Source organism: Pavona decussata, unplaced genomic scaffold, assembly GCF_977016875.1.
Source record: "Pavona decussata unplaced genomic scaffold, jaPavDecu1.1 SCAFFOLD_72, whole genome shotgun sequence".
In the NCBI taxonomy this organism is placed as follows: Eukaryota; Metazoa; Cnidaria; class Anthozoa; order Scleractinia; family Agariciidae; genus Pavona; species Pavona decussata.
In genome coordinates, this window is record NW_028145491.1 from 1,063,864 (window position 1) to 1,080,132 (window position 16,269).

A 16,269-nucleotide genomic window follows, 5' to 3' on the forward strand; every position below is an offset into this window, starting at 1 on the left:
GTTTTCTTCACAATTTAATCCGAATATCTGAGGCGGGTAATGTCTTTCCAAACAGATTTTCCAACGAAACCGGAACTTTTTGGTGCCCCTGGTTTGACTGAATGTAAATGAACCGGTTTCCAAATAGTATATACCAACAATTTTACAATAACTGTCCAAATTCTCGCGCGCTGATTGGCTCGTAGCTATTGTCTATAAGACTACAGACAATAAAAATGACGTCAGATGTAACGCGCGCGCTTTCTCAACGAAAAAATAGCCAATTCCGCTCGTACTTTTTCCATGTTATTGTAAAAAAAAAATCGATGGCAGTTTTCTATGGTCTATACTCTTATAGACCATAAAATGACGCCATAAAATGTCCAAAACTTGGCAGTGAAACCACTCGCCTGCGGCTCGTGGTTCCACTTGAGTTTTGAACATTTTTGACGTCATTTTATGATCTATAAGAGTATAGACCATAGCAAACTGCCGTCGATTTGTTAATTTTACAATAACTGTCCAAATTTTCGCGCGCTGATTGGCTCGTAGCTATTGTCTATAAGAGTACAGACAATAACAATGACGTCAGATGGCGCGCGCTTTCTCAACGAAAAAAATAGCCAATTCCGCTCGTACTTTTTCCATGTTATTGTAAAAAACAAATCGACGTCAGTTTTCTATGGTCTATACTCTTTTAGTATAAATCTACTAGTGTTCTATCACGAATGCCGTTCTCTGATTGGCTACGCTACTCGCTATCTATTCTGTGATAGATAGTGAGTAGCGATTTTCAACAAAATGGCGCCTGCTTCTTCGCGTTTTCGAAGTGTCTGCGATGAGGAAATAGATAATTTACTTCTTTAGTTTTGACCGACTAGTAGATTTATACTAAAACAATTAGATTATTCGCTCTCGATTTCTATGCGTGATAGCTGATTCGGGCTGCGCCCTCATCAGCTATCACGCGATAGAAATCTCGAGCTCATAATCTAATTGTTAAATAGACCATAAAATGACGCCATAAAATGTCCAAAACTTGGCAGTGAAACCACTCGCCTGCGGCTCGTGGTTCCACTTGAGTTGTGAACATTTTTTGACGTCATTTTATGGTCTATTTAACAATTATTCCACGAGCGCGCGTTGGATATGAGATGATAGATAGCCAACTCGGCGCTACGCGCCTCGTTGGCTATAATCATCTCATATCCAACAAGCGCAAGTGGAATAATTGTTTTATTAAAAACAATCAAGAAATATTGCTAGATCTTACTGATTTCGCTGTGCAAGAATAACCAGCAGACAATTTAATGGTCGCTATTTCTCGGCCAATGTATAATTGTTTAATATACCATGGCCGCTAAGCCAATCAAATCCCTCGAATTGCATTATACAATGATTCAGTTTTTAATAAAAGAATATAGACCATAGAAAACTGCCGTCGATTTGTTAATTGAAACGTTTGTTTTTGAGGAGGGATATTTACAAAAATTGGTCGTCAAATTCCCGCGAGCTATTTTTAGAGCAGTTCAGGGCTGGTTCGCCAACAGACAGATGTATGGAAAGTTCAAAACACGACTGGACGCTTTCTGGCACAGCTACATCCCTCCAATTTTTTTCTTAAAATCCTTTTCCTATGGCCAAAAGTTTCCAATTCATGAATTTTTCAGAAGCGATGTTTTATGAAAATTATTTGACATCAGATTTCCATACAAACACTGTTATTTCGAGCCTGTTTGCCTACTCGTCAAAATGGCGTCGAAAACCGTGATAAGGCCTATTAAATCTAGCCGACAGCAGCAAATAACGAGAACTGAAAAAGTCTATTTAAATTTGACACCGTACCACAACACGAGAGTGCCATACACTCGACATGGAGACTCAAGATGCCAACAGTTATGTTGTGCGTTTACGCCTACCGAGTACATTACTCTACTCGTGGAAAATCAGTAGGTTGTACGGTGTCGCATTATCCGATTACCGCACGGTCGTGAGATCCGATCTGTGTCATGTGGGCGGTTTAAAACGATAGAAAATCTCAAACCATTTAGCCCCAAAATTGGTCGCAGCCACTTATGAGAGGTTCCAGTCTGAAAACAGTTTGATAGTTTCTTGGGTAGCCTGTGTCTGCCTAGGAGGTGGGAGACTTGAAACTAGTGAAGGTGCCTGAAAATTCAATATGGAGGAATCGCGCAACATCAGTGAATCTCTTTCGACAAAAAGCGACCAGATAAATGACATTATAGATGCTCTACCGGAGGAAAACAGTGAGAAAAAGGGAGATTACCTTGAAGATGAAAAGAAATTAATCGTGGAGGATGTTTCTGAAGAACAAAAGGTAGCTCGGATTGAAAGTTTGCAAAAAGAAAATACGACTAATATGGAAAATCCGCTTGCAAGCGAAGAAAGAAGTGAAGTTCAGGAGACAATTACTCCCGAACTGAACGGGACCAGAGAAGATGAACAATCTACAACAGAAAGTCCAAGCATAAATACTCCGGCATCAGAGGAACCCGAGAATTTGCCTAGTACTAACATTGATGAAGGTGATATTGCCTCCAGTACTTTGGCAAGAGCTCAAGACCAGGCTCTTAGCTCGCAAGAAACGAATTCAGAACTCACGAAATCTCAGTCTGAAAGCTTTGTAGACTCAAAACATTCTTCCGAGAGTCCAGGAGTCGAAGGTGGGAGCCACAGGTCTCCTGACAGGAAGAGTAAAGTTGAGTACAGGAAGATCAAGAGTGAAGTGACGGGCGAAGGAGAAACATCTGAGAGCGAAGAAGAAGAAAACAACAAGGACACCACAGGAAAAGATTTGAAGACCCCTGAAAATGATAATGATCAAGCTAAAGATGCATGGATGGATATACTAGGGAATGGACTCCTTAGAAAGAGGGTAATCACAGTAGTTTATCACGAAGTACTTGCCATCTCCCACTCCTAAAAATTACAACCCCTTAAACTGATGCATTTTTGAGTAATTTTAACCTCTGAGGCTGGGAGTGGGTCAGAATAACAAAAAAAAAGGAAGACATCTTGTCTTAGCACACATTGTGTGGCTGAGACGAGGTGTCTTATTCTTTGTATGTATGTTCAACTGATGAGACCTTCCAGGGTGGGGGGGGGGGGGGGGTGCCACTTTGTCACCTGTTGACCAGACTGCCTATCATCTGTTTGGTCGCTGTTGGATTTTTCATGAAACAATCCGAATGCGTAAATATCAATGTCGGTGCATGAATTTCTTGATATGTCTTTTTTAATTCAAAACTCTTGCGCAGGTTAGTATTTACTTGTTTCAAACAGAAAATGGACTACATCTAGGTCTACATCTACCTTTAGTGTAAACAAAAGGCACAGCGACAATTTACACTTATGTTTGAGCATGAATGTGAATAAAAGGAAACAAAACAGCAAAGACTTTGCCAAGAATGGCCAAGATCTAAAGAAATAAGTAAAACTGTCCAAGGTCTAGTCGTCTTGATCTTGAAACGATACAGAAAATGTGAGTGAACAAATGTTGCTTTCACTGAATTAAAAACAAATTGTCCATGTCACAAACTGTCACACTTTTTCAGTCAGTTCCAGTCGGTTGTCGGTATTTTGTGAGAAGATTGTCCCAGTTTTCGCCCCCAATGCATTTGATGTGAGGTTAACTCTGTTTGGTGGGAAAATCTGATGTGAAACGCAACCCACCTGCTCAGGCATTAACCTCTCTAATCTCTCTGCAGCAATCATCTTATCTTCTGTACCTAAGCATATGTCTGCCTAATAATTATCCTTTCTTCTAATAATGGTCTATTCCAGGGTGACTGTACCCATTTCTGTTCAACACCATGTTGCAGCGTCACATCCCCAATTTTTGCTCACTATCCACTGTTTAATTTATCAGCGAAAGTGGCAATATTTTGTAAGGTTCCATCAAAGCTTTGCTCTGATCAAGAGACTACACTAAGTAACATCACACTGGCCTTCTTGATGATAGCTTAATAATTTAAATATTTACTACTCGTCTTCTTGCAGGTATTACAAGAAGGAAAAGGCCAAGATACCAGACCAGACAGAGGCCAAGTGGTTACTTTACAGGTAGCTGGACGTACGGAGACTGGTGCTGCTGTTGACTGGAACAGAAGTCTAGAGTTCATACTTGGTGAAGGAGAAGTGATTCAAGGTCAGTTAGCCCCGTTTAAATATTTGAACATCTGCCACTGTTGTTTCGGTAAAGACTGGGATCCACATTCCATATATGGAAATTAAACTTACGTAATAGCAAATGATGATCTCGTTTGAGACAAAGCTGAGTGGAGCGGTTTCCAAAAGTGGTAAAACAAAGCCAATTTGACACTACCTTAAACAAGGCAATTATCGTTTTGCAAGGAAAGTGTAGTAAGGGTTGTGGTAAGTTTTGTGATTAAAGAAGTAATAAAACCTTTTAATATATCTTTGCTGTCAGCCTCACAGTTAAATTTAATCGATGTGGAAACACTCTATGCTATTTGGCACATTGTAGTATAAGGCGCTGAAGGAAGATGCTGTGACACGCGACCCACCTAAAAAACGCACAAAATAATATCAGATCACGTGCTATGTTTCACTGTCAGACTGTACACAATATCAGCGAATCTGCTTGACCTGTCGAAAATCTGTAGGAAAAGAAAATCTGACTCCAGCAAAGAGGAAAATCCTAACAGTGAGAAAGTGAAAAAAATATGAAGAAGGCCAATTTCAACAACTGTTTTTTTTTGGACAAGTGAACTTTACCCAACCAAAATCAGGATGTTACTCATCCAGTGGACAAGTGGAATAAAAAAAGTTCTTGCCTTTCTTCACTTGACTTGTTCAGTCTCATACACAAAAGAAATTAGTCAAGCATTGGTATCTCTTGCTATAGGTGAACGTGACACTCACAAGATTTCAAAGTCATCAATAATAATTGTGTACAAAACTTTGTACACTTTCTCTGTCCTTGACAATCAAAGGAGTATGATTCAATAATTTTGGGCACCTAGATTCTCTCAACATTTCAAAAATCAACAAATCTCACAATGCAACTTGATCTTAGCTGTCTAAATTTTGTTTTTAATTGAGTTCATCTGGTGATGTTAATGCCATTGTTAGTTTCAAAACAAATTAATTTTCTGAACAGATAAAATTATTCGCAATAATTATGTTGTTGGTATATTTTGCATATCAAAAATAATACTGTTTGTGTGCTCTGTATTTCAGCTTTTGATTTAGCAGTAGCTCTGATGGAGTTGGATGAAGTGTGTGAACTTGTTACAGACTCCAAATATGCTTACGGAAAAGCTGGAAAGTATGTCATTATTTTGTAAATACACTCATATTACTTGTTCCATGTCATATGTGCCTGTAGTATTCTAGTATTGATTTGGCTTTGTTTATAATCTCGACATGAAAATGCATGAAAACACCCACTTTCCCTCCCCTCTCCCATGAAAAAGAAAACCCAATGTACGGAAATAGAGTAGTGAAGAAAACATACATTGTACTCGAGGGAGAATATTATACGTCATATATGTTGTGGTTTAAAGTTATGTTTGGTTTGAAATTCTACACACCAGTTTACATTTTATTGTACTTTGTCTCAGATTATATGAAGGGCTGGGAGCATAACGGACTTATGTCGAATTTCAACCCCGTTTTTTGATGTAGCTCGGATTTGTCCAAACTTTTGCATGTGAACTGCAATTCAATTGAAAACCATTGTCCATTTTTTTTTTCACGCCGCTTTGTGTTTCGTATTAATGCCATTGAGAAATTTTACCATCTTGTAAAGATATATCGGTAACATTATAGACACTGGATGACCAAAAGGACGATGCACTGAGGATTAAATACTTGTATTCAATATACACTCGTTGTCTTTGAAACACGGCACACGAAAGCAGTCTTTTTCGCTGGAGCAATAAAAAGAATGCTGTCACGCTTTTATTTGATTCTGCTACAAACTACTACGTACGTGACAGGAATGTCAGAAATGTAAACAGTTACATTCTCCAAGAGAAAATGTGTCCATTTTCTAGCGTAAAATCCAGCTTTGTCCCGTTTGTCAACATATCACTCTTGATAACGCACAATACTAGCATTCTACACGATTAACAGGAAGCCAGAATGATACGCAAGTTGTTTATCTCGACTGCCTTGATCTATTTTGGGCTTGTTATAACCCGCAAAAGCAAACCATGATATCATCTCAAACATTACTTATAGAAACAACAACTGGTGCGACTAAACACGGCTCGTGGACAGTGGAAACTTTTAGGCTACCGGTAATTCGGAAAACGAGTCTGACGTGGACAAAACCTGTCAAAAAATTTGCCTTCCAAGCACGTTCACTTGTAGACTAGCAAACTACCAAATTCCCCTCCCCCTCCTCCTCCCCCTCCCCCTCCCCCTGACTCAATGTTGTCTTTTGGGTCACGGACAGTTTCCTGGCAAGCATCACTTCCCATATCAACATTGCATAAGGGGGAGGGGGGGAGAGAGAAGTAACTGTGGTAGAATTATGAAGGGAGAAAGAGTAAGTGTGTGGTTTTTTGCCTGTCAGTGTTCGGTTGTCATTGCATAGGGGGAGGGGGTGGGAGGGAGAAGTAAGCAAGTGGTTTTTGTTCTGTTCGTGTTTGGTTTTCTCAAGGAGTTTTGTCCACCATTGTAAAACCGCGAAATGTTTTGAAAACCAGGGAGAGCCAAAATTCGGACAAATCCAAGTGCAATCGAAAGGCGGGCTAAAATTCGACATAAGTCGGTTATGCTCTCAGACCTTCATATGGTAGTGCATATGAGGCAAGGAAAATACAAACAAAAGTGGTTTGAAAATTTTCAAACCAAAAATAATGTTAGTGTGACATTTGATGTCTGGTTAGCACTATTTTTGATTGTAATAATTATTGTACCTGTTTTATAGAGTAAGTAAAACTAAATTAATTTAAAAATTACAAAGACTACATTCAGAAAATTTTATAAAGTTGTGTATCAGTTGTTATAGTCCCAAGTTTGGGGTATCAAAGCATTCTTTTGTTAATGTTTCCTCATCTTTTCAGGCCAGAAGGAAACCCGCCTATTCCACCTGATACTAAACTAACTTATGAACTGCAACTGTTAGCAGTACGAGATGGTCCTAATATTGCCAACATGAGCGATGAAGATAGACTCACCATTGGGTATGTAGGCTTTTCTGATCCTAGCACTTACTCCTTCAACACTTGTAAATTATTTAAAGTACTTGTAACCATTGAGCTACAGAGAGACTTTTGGTAATTAAAGTTATTTACTAGGTTAGTGAGGCTGTGTTAATTTTGTGATGCAAGATATTGATGTCAATAAGTTATCATATGCTTTGCTTGCAGAGAGAAAAAGAGAGAAATTGGTAATGATTTGTACACTGGTGGAGACTATGCTGGTGCAATTAACACTTATCAAAGGTGAGTTTGCTTTGTCATCCTAGTAATTATAATTGCATCAGGACAGGGTGTACATTCAACAGAAACATTTTATCTTGGTGCTTTTAATTAAGAACTCTGTAAACAATTTGCAATCATTATCTAATGATAATTTCACTGGCTCTAATGAATAACTTTTCAGTTAATCAGTAAAAAAATTCCTCACTGCTTAATAACCTGAATGAAACTCACACAAAAACTCACGCCCTGGTTGTACTCATTATTGTCGCTTTATTCATTTCATCAAAACTGTGCTATTTTATACAAGTATTGTAATATATCTGTTTTACCCTTTTTCTTTTACTTCAGAGCCATTAAATACCTATCATCTTCCACTTCTGAGGTTAGTTGAATAAATTATTTGAATTGATTTTTATTCTGCTTGGTTATGATGCACAGTCAATTCTCGCCTTGTAAACACCTCTCTATTATGGACACCTCGATAATACAGGCAGCAGCTAAATCCCCAGCAAAAATAATTACAGATGTTTGACTGAAATAGATTCTTGCTATTATGGACGACCACTATTAAGGACGCTAACTCATGGTCGCAAGGGTGTCTGCAATAAAGGGAGTTGACTGTATCTGGAGCCCCATTCCTTCATGAATGAGCTTGTAGTAAGTGCTGGTTGGTTAAGGATGCGGCAATTCTACATGTCATTTGCAGGAGAAATATTGTTTTGCAATTTTCTCTGTCAGTATATTGGTCAAGATAATCAAAGGTTTCACTACAATCTGTCTTGGATTACTTCAACATACTAATTTCAAAAATTAGTTCTATAGCTAACTATAATCTCAATTATGGACAAAAAGGGGAGTGAGTTCAATGTATGATAGCATTTAATTCATTTAATTTTGTTTCCTTAGGAAGTTCAAAGCTTGAGAGTGAAATGTTGGAATAACATGGCTGCTGCCCAATTAAAGGTAGTAAAGACACAATACTTGTCTATAATAATAATATTATAGTAATTATACTGATAATGTAACTAATTTTACTCCACCATATGAATAGTATTTTGTTTGAAATTTGTAGCAGGAAATAATTATGTTGATTATTTACTCTTTACTGAGAAAGAAGAAATTAAAAATGCAACAGTAATACAATGAAAAGCTCAAACATTCTCAAACATTCTACTTGAAGTAATGCTGAGACTAAAGATGTTGAGCTATATTTATGTTTGAAAAAAGTTCCTTTCTTGAGTGTGTGATTCTTTTTTGTAGATAAAAGCATTTTCTGCAGCAGAGAAATCTTGTTCCCAAGTGCTGCAAGTTGATCCTGACAATGTCAAGGCTTTGTTTAGGAAAGGCAAGGTAGGTCAAAAACTTCAGTCACTTGTTAATTTTTTCCTTGGAGTTTGAGTTCACGGTACTTAAACAAAAAGTTTGTCAAGGCTGAAGAAAACTGGTGATTGATAAATAGTTTACTTTCTGAAACACATTAAACCATGGTCTCACTCCACCCAACAGTTTATGGCTATGCAGGAAAAGTATCTTGGCAAGGGCTACTGAAATCGAAAACGAAAACTGGGGGTAACGGTGCATCTTTCAGAGATAATTAAGCAAAAATAATTCTAAAAAGCATTCAAATACATAAGAATGTGTGGATTTTTTTCAAATTGGAGCTAATTTATCTTGGAAAAATGCATGGTTATCCCCAGTTTCTTTTCAGATTTCAATAACCTGTACTAGGGTCTTCTTTTCCCACGTAAACCAAGCAAAAAAACCTTTGAAATAGTGGGCACCATCCTTAAGAAATCATGATAGTTTCTCCTACCATTCTGAAATGTGCAGAACGTAGGCACACTAACAAAAAGAAGCACCGTCCTTTCATAGAGTATTGGTTCAAACCACTAAACTAGATTTCAATTTGTTTATCAGCAAGAGAGTCTTTCATCGTGCAAAAAAATAAAAAAACCGGCCTTCTCGTCAGCTGCACATAGTCAGTACAACATACAACAAGTCAGCAAGCAGTAGTTGAATGACTTGAATTGAACCGCTTATTTTCATTATTATTATTATTATTTTTTTAATGTCCACACTCTAGGTATTAGCAGCCAATGGTGATACTGGTCAGGCTTTAGTGTATATCAAAAAGGCAGACCAGTTGGACCCTAGCAATAAAGTAAGTTATGCTAAACTACTTACAGAGTATAAGGGGCTTAGTTTCTAAGACCTGGTTCACAGTAGCGACGGAAACGGAATCAGGAGAATCTTCTGACCTAGTGTGAATCGATGCAACGGAAGCAGAAAGCGAAGTCTCACTTTCGTTTTACGAAATTCAAAATGGCAGAAGGCTGCCATGTTTTCCGTTCTAAATCTTAGGTAAGGGGATTGGGAATGATTGCGATTGGTTGATTCTTTGCTTGCACTTACGATTTTCATCGATCTTTTCATGCTCGATCACGAGCGACGGAATCAGAACCGGAATCGGAAGAAACTGGAACGTTCTGATCCTTGCTATTCCAATTCCATCGAGCCAGTCATGTCCAATACTCACCACTTGTTGGAGTCGTGAAAATGAAGATTCGACTCGAGTTCATTCCGAGTGTACTCTAGACTTGAGCTGGATTCATCTTCAACCAACTTGTTGACAAGTTTTCTAAATGGTTATCAGTGATCAATATATAAACCCAAGTAACTGAAAGTTTGGTTTAATTTTAAGACTATCCGAGCAGAGCTTAATCGATTGAAGCAGTTACTGGCCTCAGAAAAACAGAATGAAAGAAGTATGTATCGGCGAATGGTGGGGGATCTGACAGGCCAGGCCAACAAGAAAAACAGCCGCTCGGTAGGTGGTCCACTGCACTATACATATACAGTAAACAACTACTAGTTTAGAAACCAGCAGATAAGCTGGATTTAACTGACATTTGAAAAACAGTCATGACTGAAGAAATGCCAGTAAAGAAAAAAAAGTACCATAGAAAGAACTATAATGTGCTCAACTAAGAGACATGGTTATCTTATAACACAATGTGATTTTACATTTAATGAGGCAAGAATGTGATCAACCTTTGCAAACTCCGAACCTTGCACTTTCTCCAGCCTTTTGGCCCTAAACTCTAATTTCCCTGGGCCTTTAAATTGAGGTGCGAGGGGAACATTGTCTTCACTGGAACTTTTAGAGAATGTGTAAGAAAGGAGAGTGCTGATATTGAGCTGTTGTGATGGCAGTTTCTTTTCCCTTTCAGATTTTTGGATGGCCGTTAGTGTTTGGAGCCACAGTAGTCGCTCTTGGAGGAGTTCTGATGGCTGTTTATCTCACCAGACATTGATAATATTAGAGCACTTTTCCCGTGACAGCCGTTAGAACAAAAAAAGCCGAGTAAAACCGAGACAATCACATCTGAACATTGATTAAGCCAAACAATGCACCAGCGCTAGATTCAGAGCTTGAACCAGACACACGTGCAACTTGTGTGAAGTACAGGAAAATGCTTGTCAGTTGACCCATAATACCATATTTTCTCCAAAAAGCGCCCCTGGAATGCCCCGCACGCATTTCAAATTTCGAATTTTACAATACATCAGTAGAGTGGCTTGAATGTTGGGCAACATACCAGTAAACATGGAGTAAAGTCAACCTTGTTCAACTCGTATATATCTTTTAACCGCGGTCAAAAGTAAGCCCGATAAAGATAAGAGATCAAATTTGATAAGTTTTTCGTGAATATGAGTTTACTAAATCATTTTATGATTTGCTATAAAATTTGTGTAAATCGTAAAATAATTTACGGCAGTTAACTCACAGACTCACAAGAAACTTATCATCTTTGAGTCAGTCACAAAGTAAAAACCCGACCGTGGAAATCCATCTTAATGGACGTCTGATCGTGGTCAATATATGTCTTCTACAAATACAAATGCAACGAAATTGTTTAATGACTGAATATGGAGGTCTATGGGAAACAATTTATCCGTATTTTTCGATTCCCTGGTGAGCAATAGGTACCCACTTCATTAAATGTTCAAATTGTTGAAAAGTGACTGAAGGCTGTAATAATGAAAGTGGAAAGATTCATTGCAAATTCAAGTGCTTCACCTCTTTAAAACCGACTGTTAAACACCTTTCCTTTATTGTTTTAGACAAGGAAAACAGTGCAAATAAGCACTACAATACTTGCAATGTATCTAGACTCCTAAGAGGTATTCTTTGTGTGGATTTTGATGAATTTTTCGCCAATGACCTTTGTATTCTGAAAGCACAGTGAGGTTTAGTCGGTGAACGCAGCCTTTGACGTTTATCAGTGTTTCATTCAATTCTCAGCCCGGCGGTCAAAAAAAGGATAACTGATATAAAGCAACAATTCGTCGCTTGTGTTTGAATAGACTGTTTTGTCTGATAAAAGTTACGCAATAATGTAGTTATCTACATCATCGCGTTTTACATCGAGCCTGTCTCGGCATGGAATTATTGCCAAGGTTATTAAGGGCGCTATTACACGAGGACATTTTCCTTACAACTTGTCTCGAAATTTTGTTGCGACACAAATTGCACGAAACAGCCTGACACATAGCCTGAACGCTCTACTTCGTGCAATGGTGATTGCAACAAAAACACGGCGAGACAAGTTCATTTCAGGGCAAGGGTTACACTACGCTACGTTCCACGCAACTTGTGTTTATACAACGGCAAATTGTCTGGAGTAACATTGCCTTAAAAACCATGAGTGACTGGGAAAACGTCAATAAAGGAATCCCGGTACATTTAATTGTGAAATTGTTGTCATGATAATCTGAACAGACACAAACTGGGCGTATTTTATTTCGCAGTTAGAAGCCAGCGCAAATGTGTTACTGAAGCTACGTGTAGTCAATGTATTATTTATAATCACAGCTTATCACAATTTCGGTTTTGAAATTCAGTTCATGACACGTTCTCGTTAATTGCGCCAGATTTTCTTCAAAACTAAGGAAAATGTTCTTACTTCACAAGAACAAGTCCAATAACAAAACAAACGAGTCCAAATTTTCTCGACTTCGGACAAGCCGGTTGGCTTGAGAGATCAATCGTTCCTTTGTGAATTCTGAACTTAACTTTTGAGGCTCTAAAATATATTTTCTAAAATAATCTACATATTGCTGTCTAAACCTTTTCCACATATGAGTCACAAATACCAATTAAAAAAGTACGTACCGTCATTTATATCGTTATTTCAATTATTTGGAAAAACAACATACATTTATAATCTTTTATACATTAACGTCATATTGAAAAAGAATTTCGTTTGATTGGTCACAGTTTAAGAAAGAATATTTGCTTCTTAATAGAATAACAAAAGAACGAGGATAAATCTAGGCCAATGAAAATTGCCAACCGAAGCAAAGTCTTTCGAGTAGCGAATACAATATCTTCATTTTTGTGCCGTGTTGTTTAATAATTGTTTGGATTCAAAACATAGTTTACGAAAGACTTGGCAGTCGGTCAATTTCAGTTTTCGGAATTGAGTGGGTTTTCTTTGCAGGAGAAGTAGTTTTCTTCCGGTCAATTTGGATATCACAACTATGTCAGATGAAGAAAGAATACACCTGGTTTCTCAAAAATCCGAAAGTGATGAATCTGCCAAGCCGGTGGCAGGTGCAGAGGGGACGGAGTCTTCTGATGCGGAAACAGCGTTCGAAGATGTTCCTGTGTATGTTACTTGCCCGCATTGTAATGAAAAAATAGTCACCCGTACAAGCTTCAAATCAGGCAAATACACCTACTGGACTTCGGCGTGTCTTTGCATATTTCAGTAAGTACGAGTCATTTTTCTTTTGAATTTAATTTAATTTTTCTAAAGCGTAAGGGATATTGAATACTCTTTGACAAAGATCACGTTAAAATAATCGCATTCTTAGAGTTTTAGTGTAAATCAAACAATAAATATATCACCGAGTGTTTTTCGTCAGGATATATGTTTGATACTTTTTCATTAATATTCCAATCACGGAGAACAAAATTTAACGAAAGAATCTCAGCTGTTAACGATCGCGACATTGCAGCTTCCATTAGAACTGAGACAACTCAATCACATTTCTTTATCAAAAGTCAAAGAATACATGTGTGTTGCACCTTTGTTGTAAGAAAAATGATTACAATGCATCGGTTTCAGAGCTCGTCGATCTAATGCGAATCAAACAACACTGTTTTGCAAACTGTTTTGGTTCTACAGAGTAAACACTAGTGATTTAATTTTGTTCGAATGAACTACTCAGAAGGTGTGGCTTACTCAATGTAAAAATTCAATATGAATTTAATTTTCATTCTCGTTAGAAGTGTGACAAGATTTAAAACAATTCAGCAATTAGTTACAGGTGTTTTTCATGTTCTTAAGCGCATCTTCTCTTGCGGCAGTATAATATCGGTGCGAGCGTCCTTAGTTATGAGTTATGTACTACAGTCGTCAAAACACTCTCGTCCGATAATAATTGAGTAATGAAAGCATAGGTACCCCATACTGTGTTGTCACAAAATACACCTTTGTTCGCGTCATCAAATTCCACGCCTGCTAAATTCAATTCTGATTTTTTTTTATTTTCGTTTCTGTTCCTATCAGTTTCCGTATTTTCTCGTTTCCTATCGTGCTGTGATAAAAAGCTGCCTTCATCTTAAAACAACTTATTAAGCTCGGGAAATATTTAAATTCATTCCACGAGGATTCACTTGCGATTATGTGTCCATAGAGGGAAACTATCGAGACACTTCGTAAACCAGTCAGCCCGCGGCTTAAAAACACTCGCTTTTACTGCATAAGCAAAAAAAACCAACTGAATAGGTGATTACCTGTCATTAAGAGAAAAATACAAGCTAATATTATGAGAAAACTAAACATTGATTAAAGCAATAGGCTATCAACTGGGTCCAGTCCTCTTGCGCGGAATATATTAAGAAAGCAGCGGCCGCCGTTTTCTGTACGGTGTACACAAAACAAGCAAGTTTACAGGTTATTGACAACCAAAATGTTCTTGTGTGGAGACGCATTTCCGAACACTAACAGTTGTCGATTGAAACTAGTCGTCGATAACAATTTGCCACTTCTGTACCTTGGTGACCTAAACTTTGAGTTGAAGCAAGGCCGGGATTCAATTTGCTTTGAAACAAACTGTTATCATAAGAACGGCATGATTTTTTCATGAAAAGTAGTGTGGTTTGTACCAAACGAAGTTCACCCCTGCCTCGCTTCGATTAAATGGCCAGGTCACTAAGCAAACAACTGTAAAATGGGCTTTTGATTCACCTGAGAAGTGAAGCTTTCTACTGCTTGAAAAATCACGTGACACATCGTTAAAGTGTTACTGGGAAATTCAACGAAATTGTCTAACCCGTTGCCTCTGTAAGGACTCAAAAATGGCCACTGGCTACTTAGACACAATAAATTTGGTATTGCTAACAAATGAATTTGCTGCCAAACGTTCCTGTGGTGAGAAATCCGTGAAGGACAAACTGGGTCACCGCACCAGTTTTGCAGATAATTGACAAGCAGTGATAAATCGAGTTGCAAAACTGTTTTAAGGACGGTGCATACTTTTGTTACTGCGCATACGTTCTGTGCATCTCGAGATACTTGTGTTTCCTATGGGTGGTAATACAGGGACATTTTTGCGCGGTTTAAAACTATGCGGAGAAAGAAAAACTTAGCCAGTGCTCTTGGCATCCAAAAAGAAAATTTGGGATAACCATGCACTTTTCAGAGATAATGAAGCTTCAATCTGGAAAACAAACGCCAAACACTGCTTTGTATTTTACTGTTTTTTAGAACAATTGTTGCTGTATTATCTCAAAAAAATGCGTCGTTACCCCCAATTTTCGTTTTGGATTTCAATAGCCCTTGCTAAGATCTGCTTTCCCCATTAAGTCATAAACCACACTAAAGTACTCCTTTATTAGCAGGCACCAAGAACGGTTTGGGTGAATTTTACAAAAACATCTTACTTCTGCGCAAAATGGAAATTAAAAATTTTTATTGATGGATATGAGTAAGATTTAATAATGTTTTATCCGTGTAGGTGTTACTGTTGTATGTGGATTCCATTTATATTGGATGGTCTCAAGAATGTCGTACACACTTGTCCAAAGTGTGGCACCAAACTTGGTGAATACACACGTTTTAGGATGGATCGCATCTGGCAGAAAAAGAAGAAACACAGACAGGCACAGCACAATTACACCAGGGGATAATATGGCCGGCACACAAAACTTTGAAACAATATCCAGGACATTTGCTTGGCCTTTGCTTTGGGTGTAGCTCTTTGTCAATGGCAACAAAGTACTTAAAGGTGATGTGCGCTGTAGATTACTCGTCTACCTGCAAATTTGACGTTGTATAAAAGCCACTGTTATTGTATATAAACGACTTTTTATTGAATTTTAATTTGGTGAAGATTGAAAGACTCTCTATCCACTCGCATGCATTACGCGCCCCACCCCAAGTTTTCGACCAAGAATCCTCCGTTTATTGAGTTGTTGGTCGTCTCGTTGTTCAATCCCTTAAAATCCATGGCATCCATAGGGATTGTCATCAGTTATTGCTTTCTATAAGGAGTTTTCTTATCGATTATAACATAGTAGAGGATATTTTGTTGTAAATAGTTGGTTTCATTTGCGTATTCACGTAAGGTAAACAAATGGACAAGAGGGTTAGTTTCTAAGGAAACTGTGATGCTGCGTCGGTAGGGGATAGAAACGAATGTTTGGTTCTATAAACAGTTATCAACAGAAAATTTTAAAGAGGAAAATTGCCACCGTAAAGATATTCGAGTGCTGACGTTTCGAGCGTTAGCTCTTCGTCAAAGAGAATCAAATAAGTAGACAAATGCCGGTATATGAAGCAGATTTTTACAGACACAGCGG

The 16,269-nt window shown here is 38.0% G+C and overlaps 2 protein-coding genes across 2 annotated transcripts; both read left to right on the plus strand.

Annotated features, from left to right (window-relative positions):
* Nucleotides 1-2,115: 2,115 nt before the first annotated feature.
* Nucleotides 2,116-11,019, plus strand: LOC146476844 (peptidyl-prolyl cis-trans isomerase FKBP8-like). The gene is made up of 11 exons (XM_085113967.1): nt 2,116-2,875; nt 4,000-4,147; nt 5,203-5,290; nt 7,038-7,157; nt 7,344-7,418; nt 7,746-7,779; nt 8,304-8,360; nt 8,658-8,747; nt 9,481-9,558; nt 10,099-10,224; nt 10,628-11,019. Exons 1-11 carry the CDS (start codon nt 2,159-2,161, stop codon nt 10,709-10,711), a joined length of 1,617 nt encoding a protein of 538 aa, XP_084970093.1. The 5' UTR covers nt 2,116-2,158; the 3' UTR covers nt 10,712-11,019.
* Nucleotides 11,020-12,799: 1,780 nt separating this feature from the next.
* Nucleotides 12,800-15,736, plus strand: LOC146476845 (LITAF domain-containing protein-like). Its single transcript, XM_085113968.1, has 2 exons — nt 12,800-13,171; nt 15,426-15,736. The coding sequence occupies exons 1-2, from the start codon at nt 12,942-12,944 to the stop codon at nt 15,595-15,597; spliced, it is 402 nt and encodes a 133-aa protein (XP_084970094.1). The 5' UTR covers nt 12,800-12,941; the 3' UTR covers nt 15,598-15,736.
* Nucleotides 15,737-16,269: the final 533 nt, after the last annotated feature.

Bases quoted from the DNA above. Each gene is read 5' to 3' on its own strand.
- LOC146476844 (XM_085113967.1), top strand. From the start codon at position 2,159: ATGGAGGAATCGCGCAACATCAGTGAATCTCTTTCGACAAAAAGCGAC. The intron at 7,158-7,343 runs GTATGTAGGCTT...CTTTGCTTGCAG, and splicing joins GAAGATAGACTCACCATTGG to AGAGAAAAAGAGAGAAATTG. The intron at 8,748-9,480 runs GTAGGTCAAAAA...TCCACACTCTAG, and splicing joins CTTTGTTTAGGAAAGGCAAG to GTATTAGCAGCCAATGGTGA.
- LOC146476845 (XM_085113968.1), top strand. From the start codon at position 12,942: ATGTCAGATGAAGAAAGAATACACCTGGTTTCTCAAAAATCCGAAAGT. The intron at 13,172-15,425 runs GTAAGTACGAGT...TTATCCGTGTAG, and splicing joins GCGTGTCTTTGCATATTTCA to GTGTTACTGTTGTATGTGGA.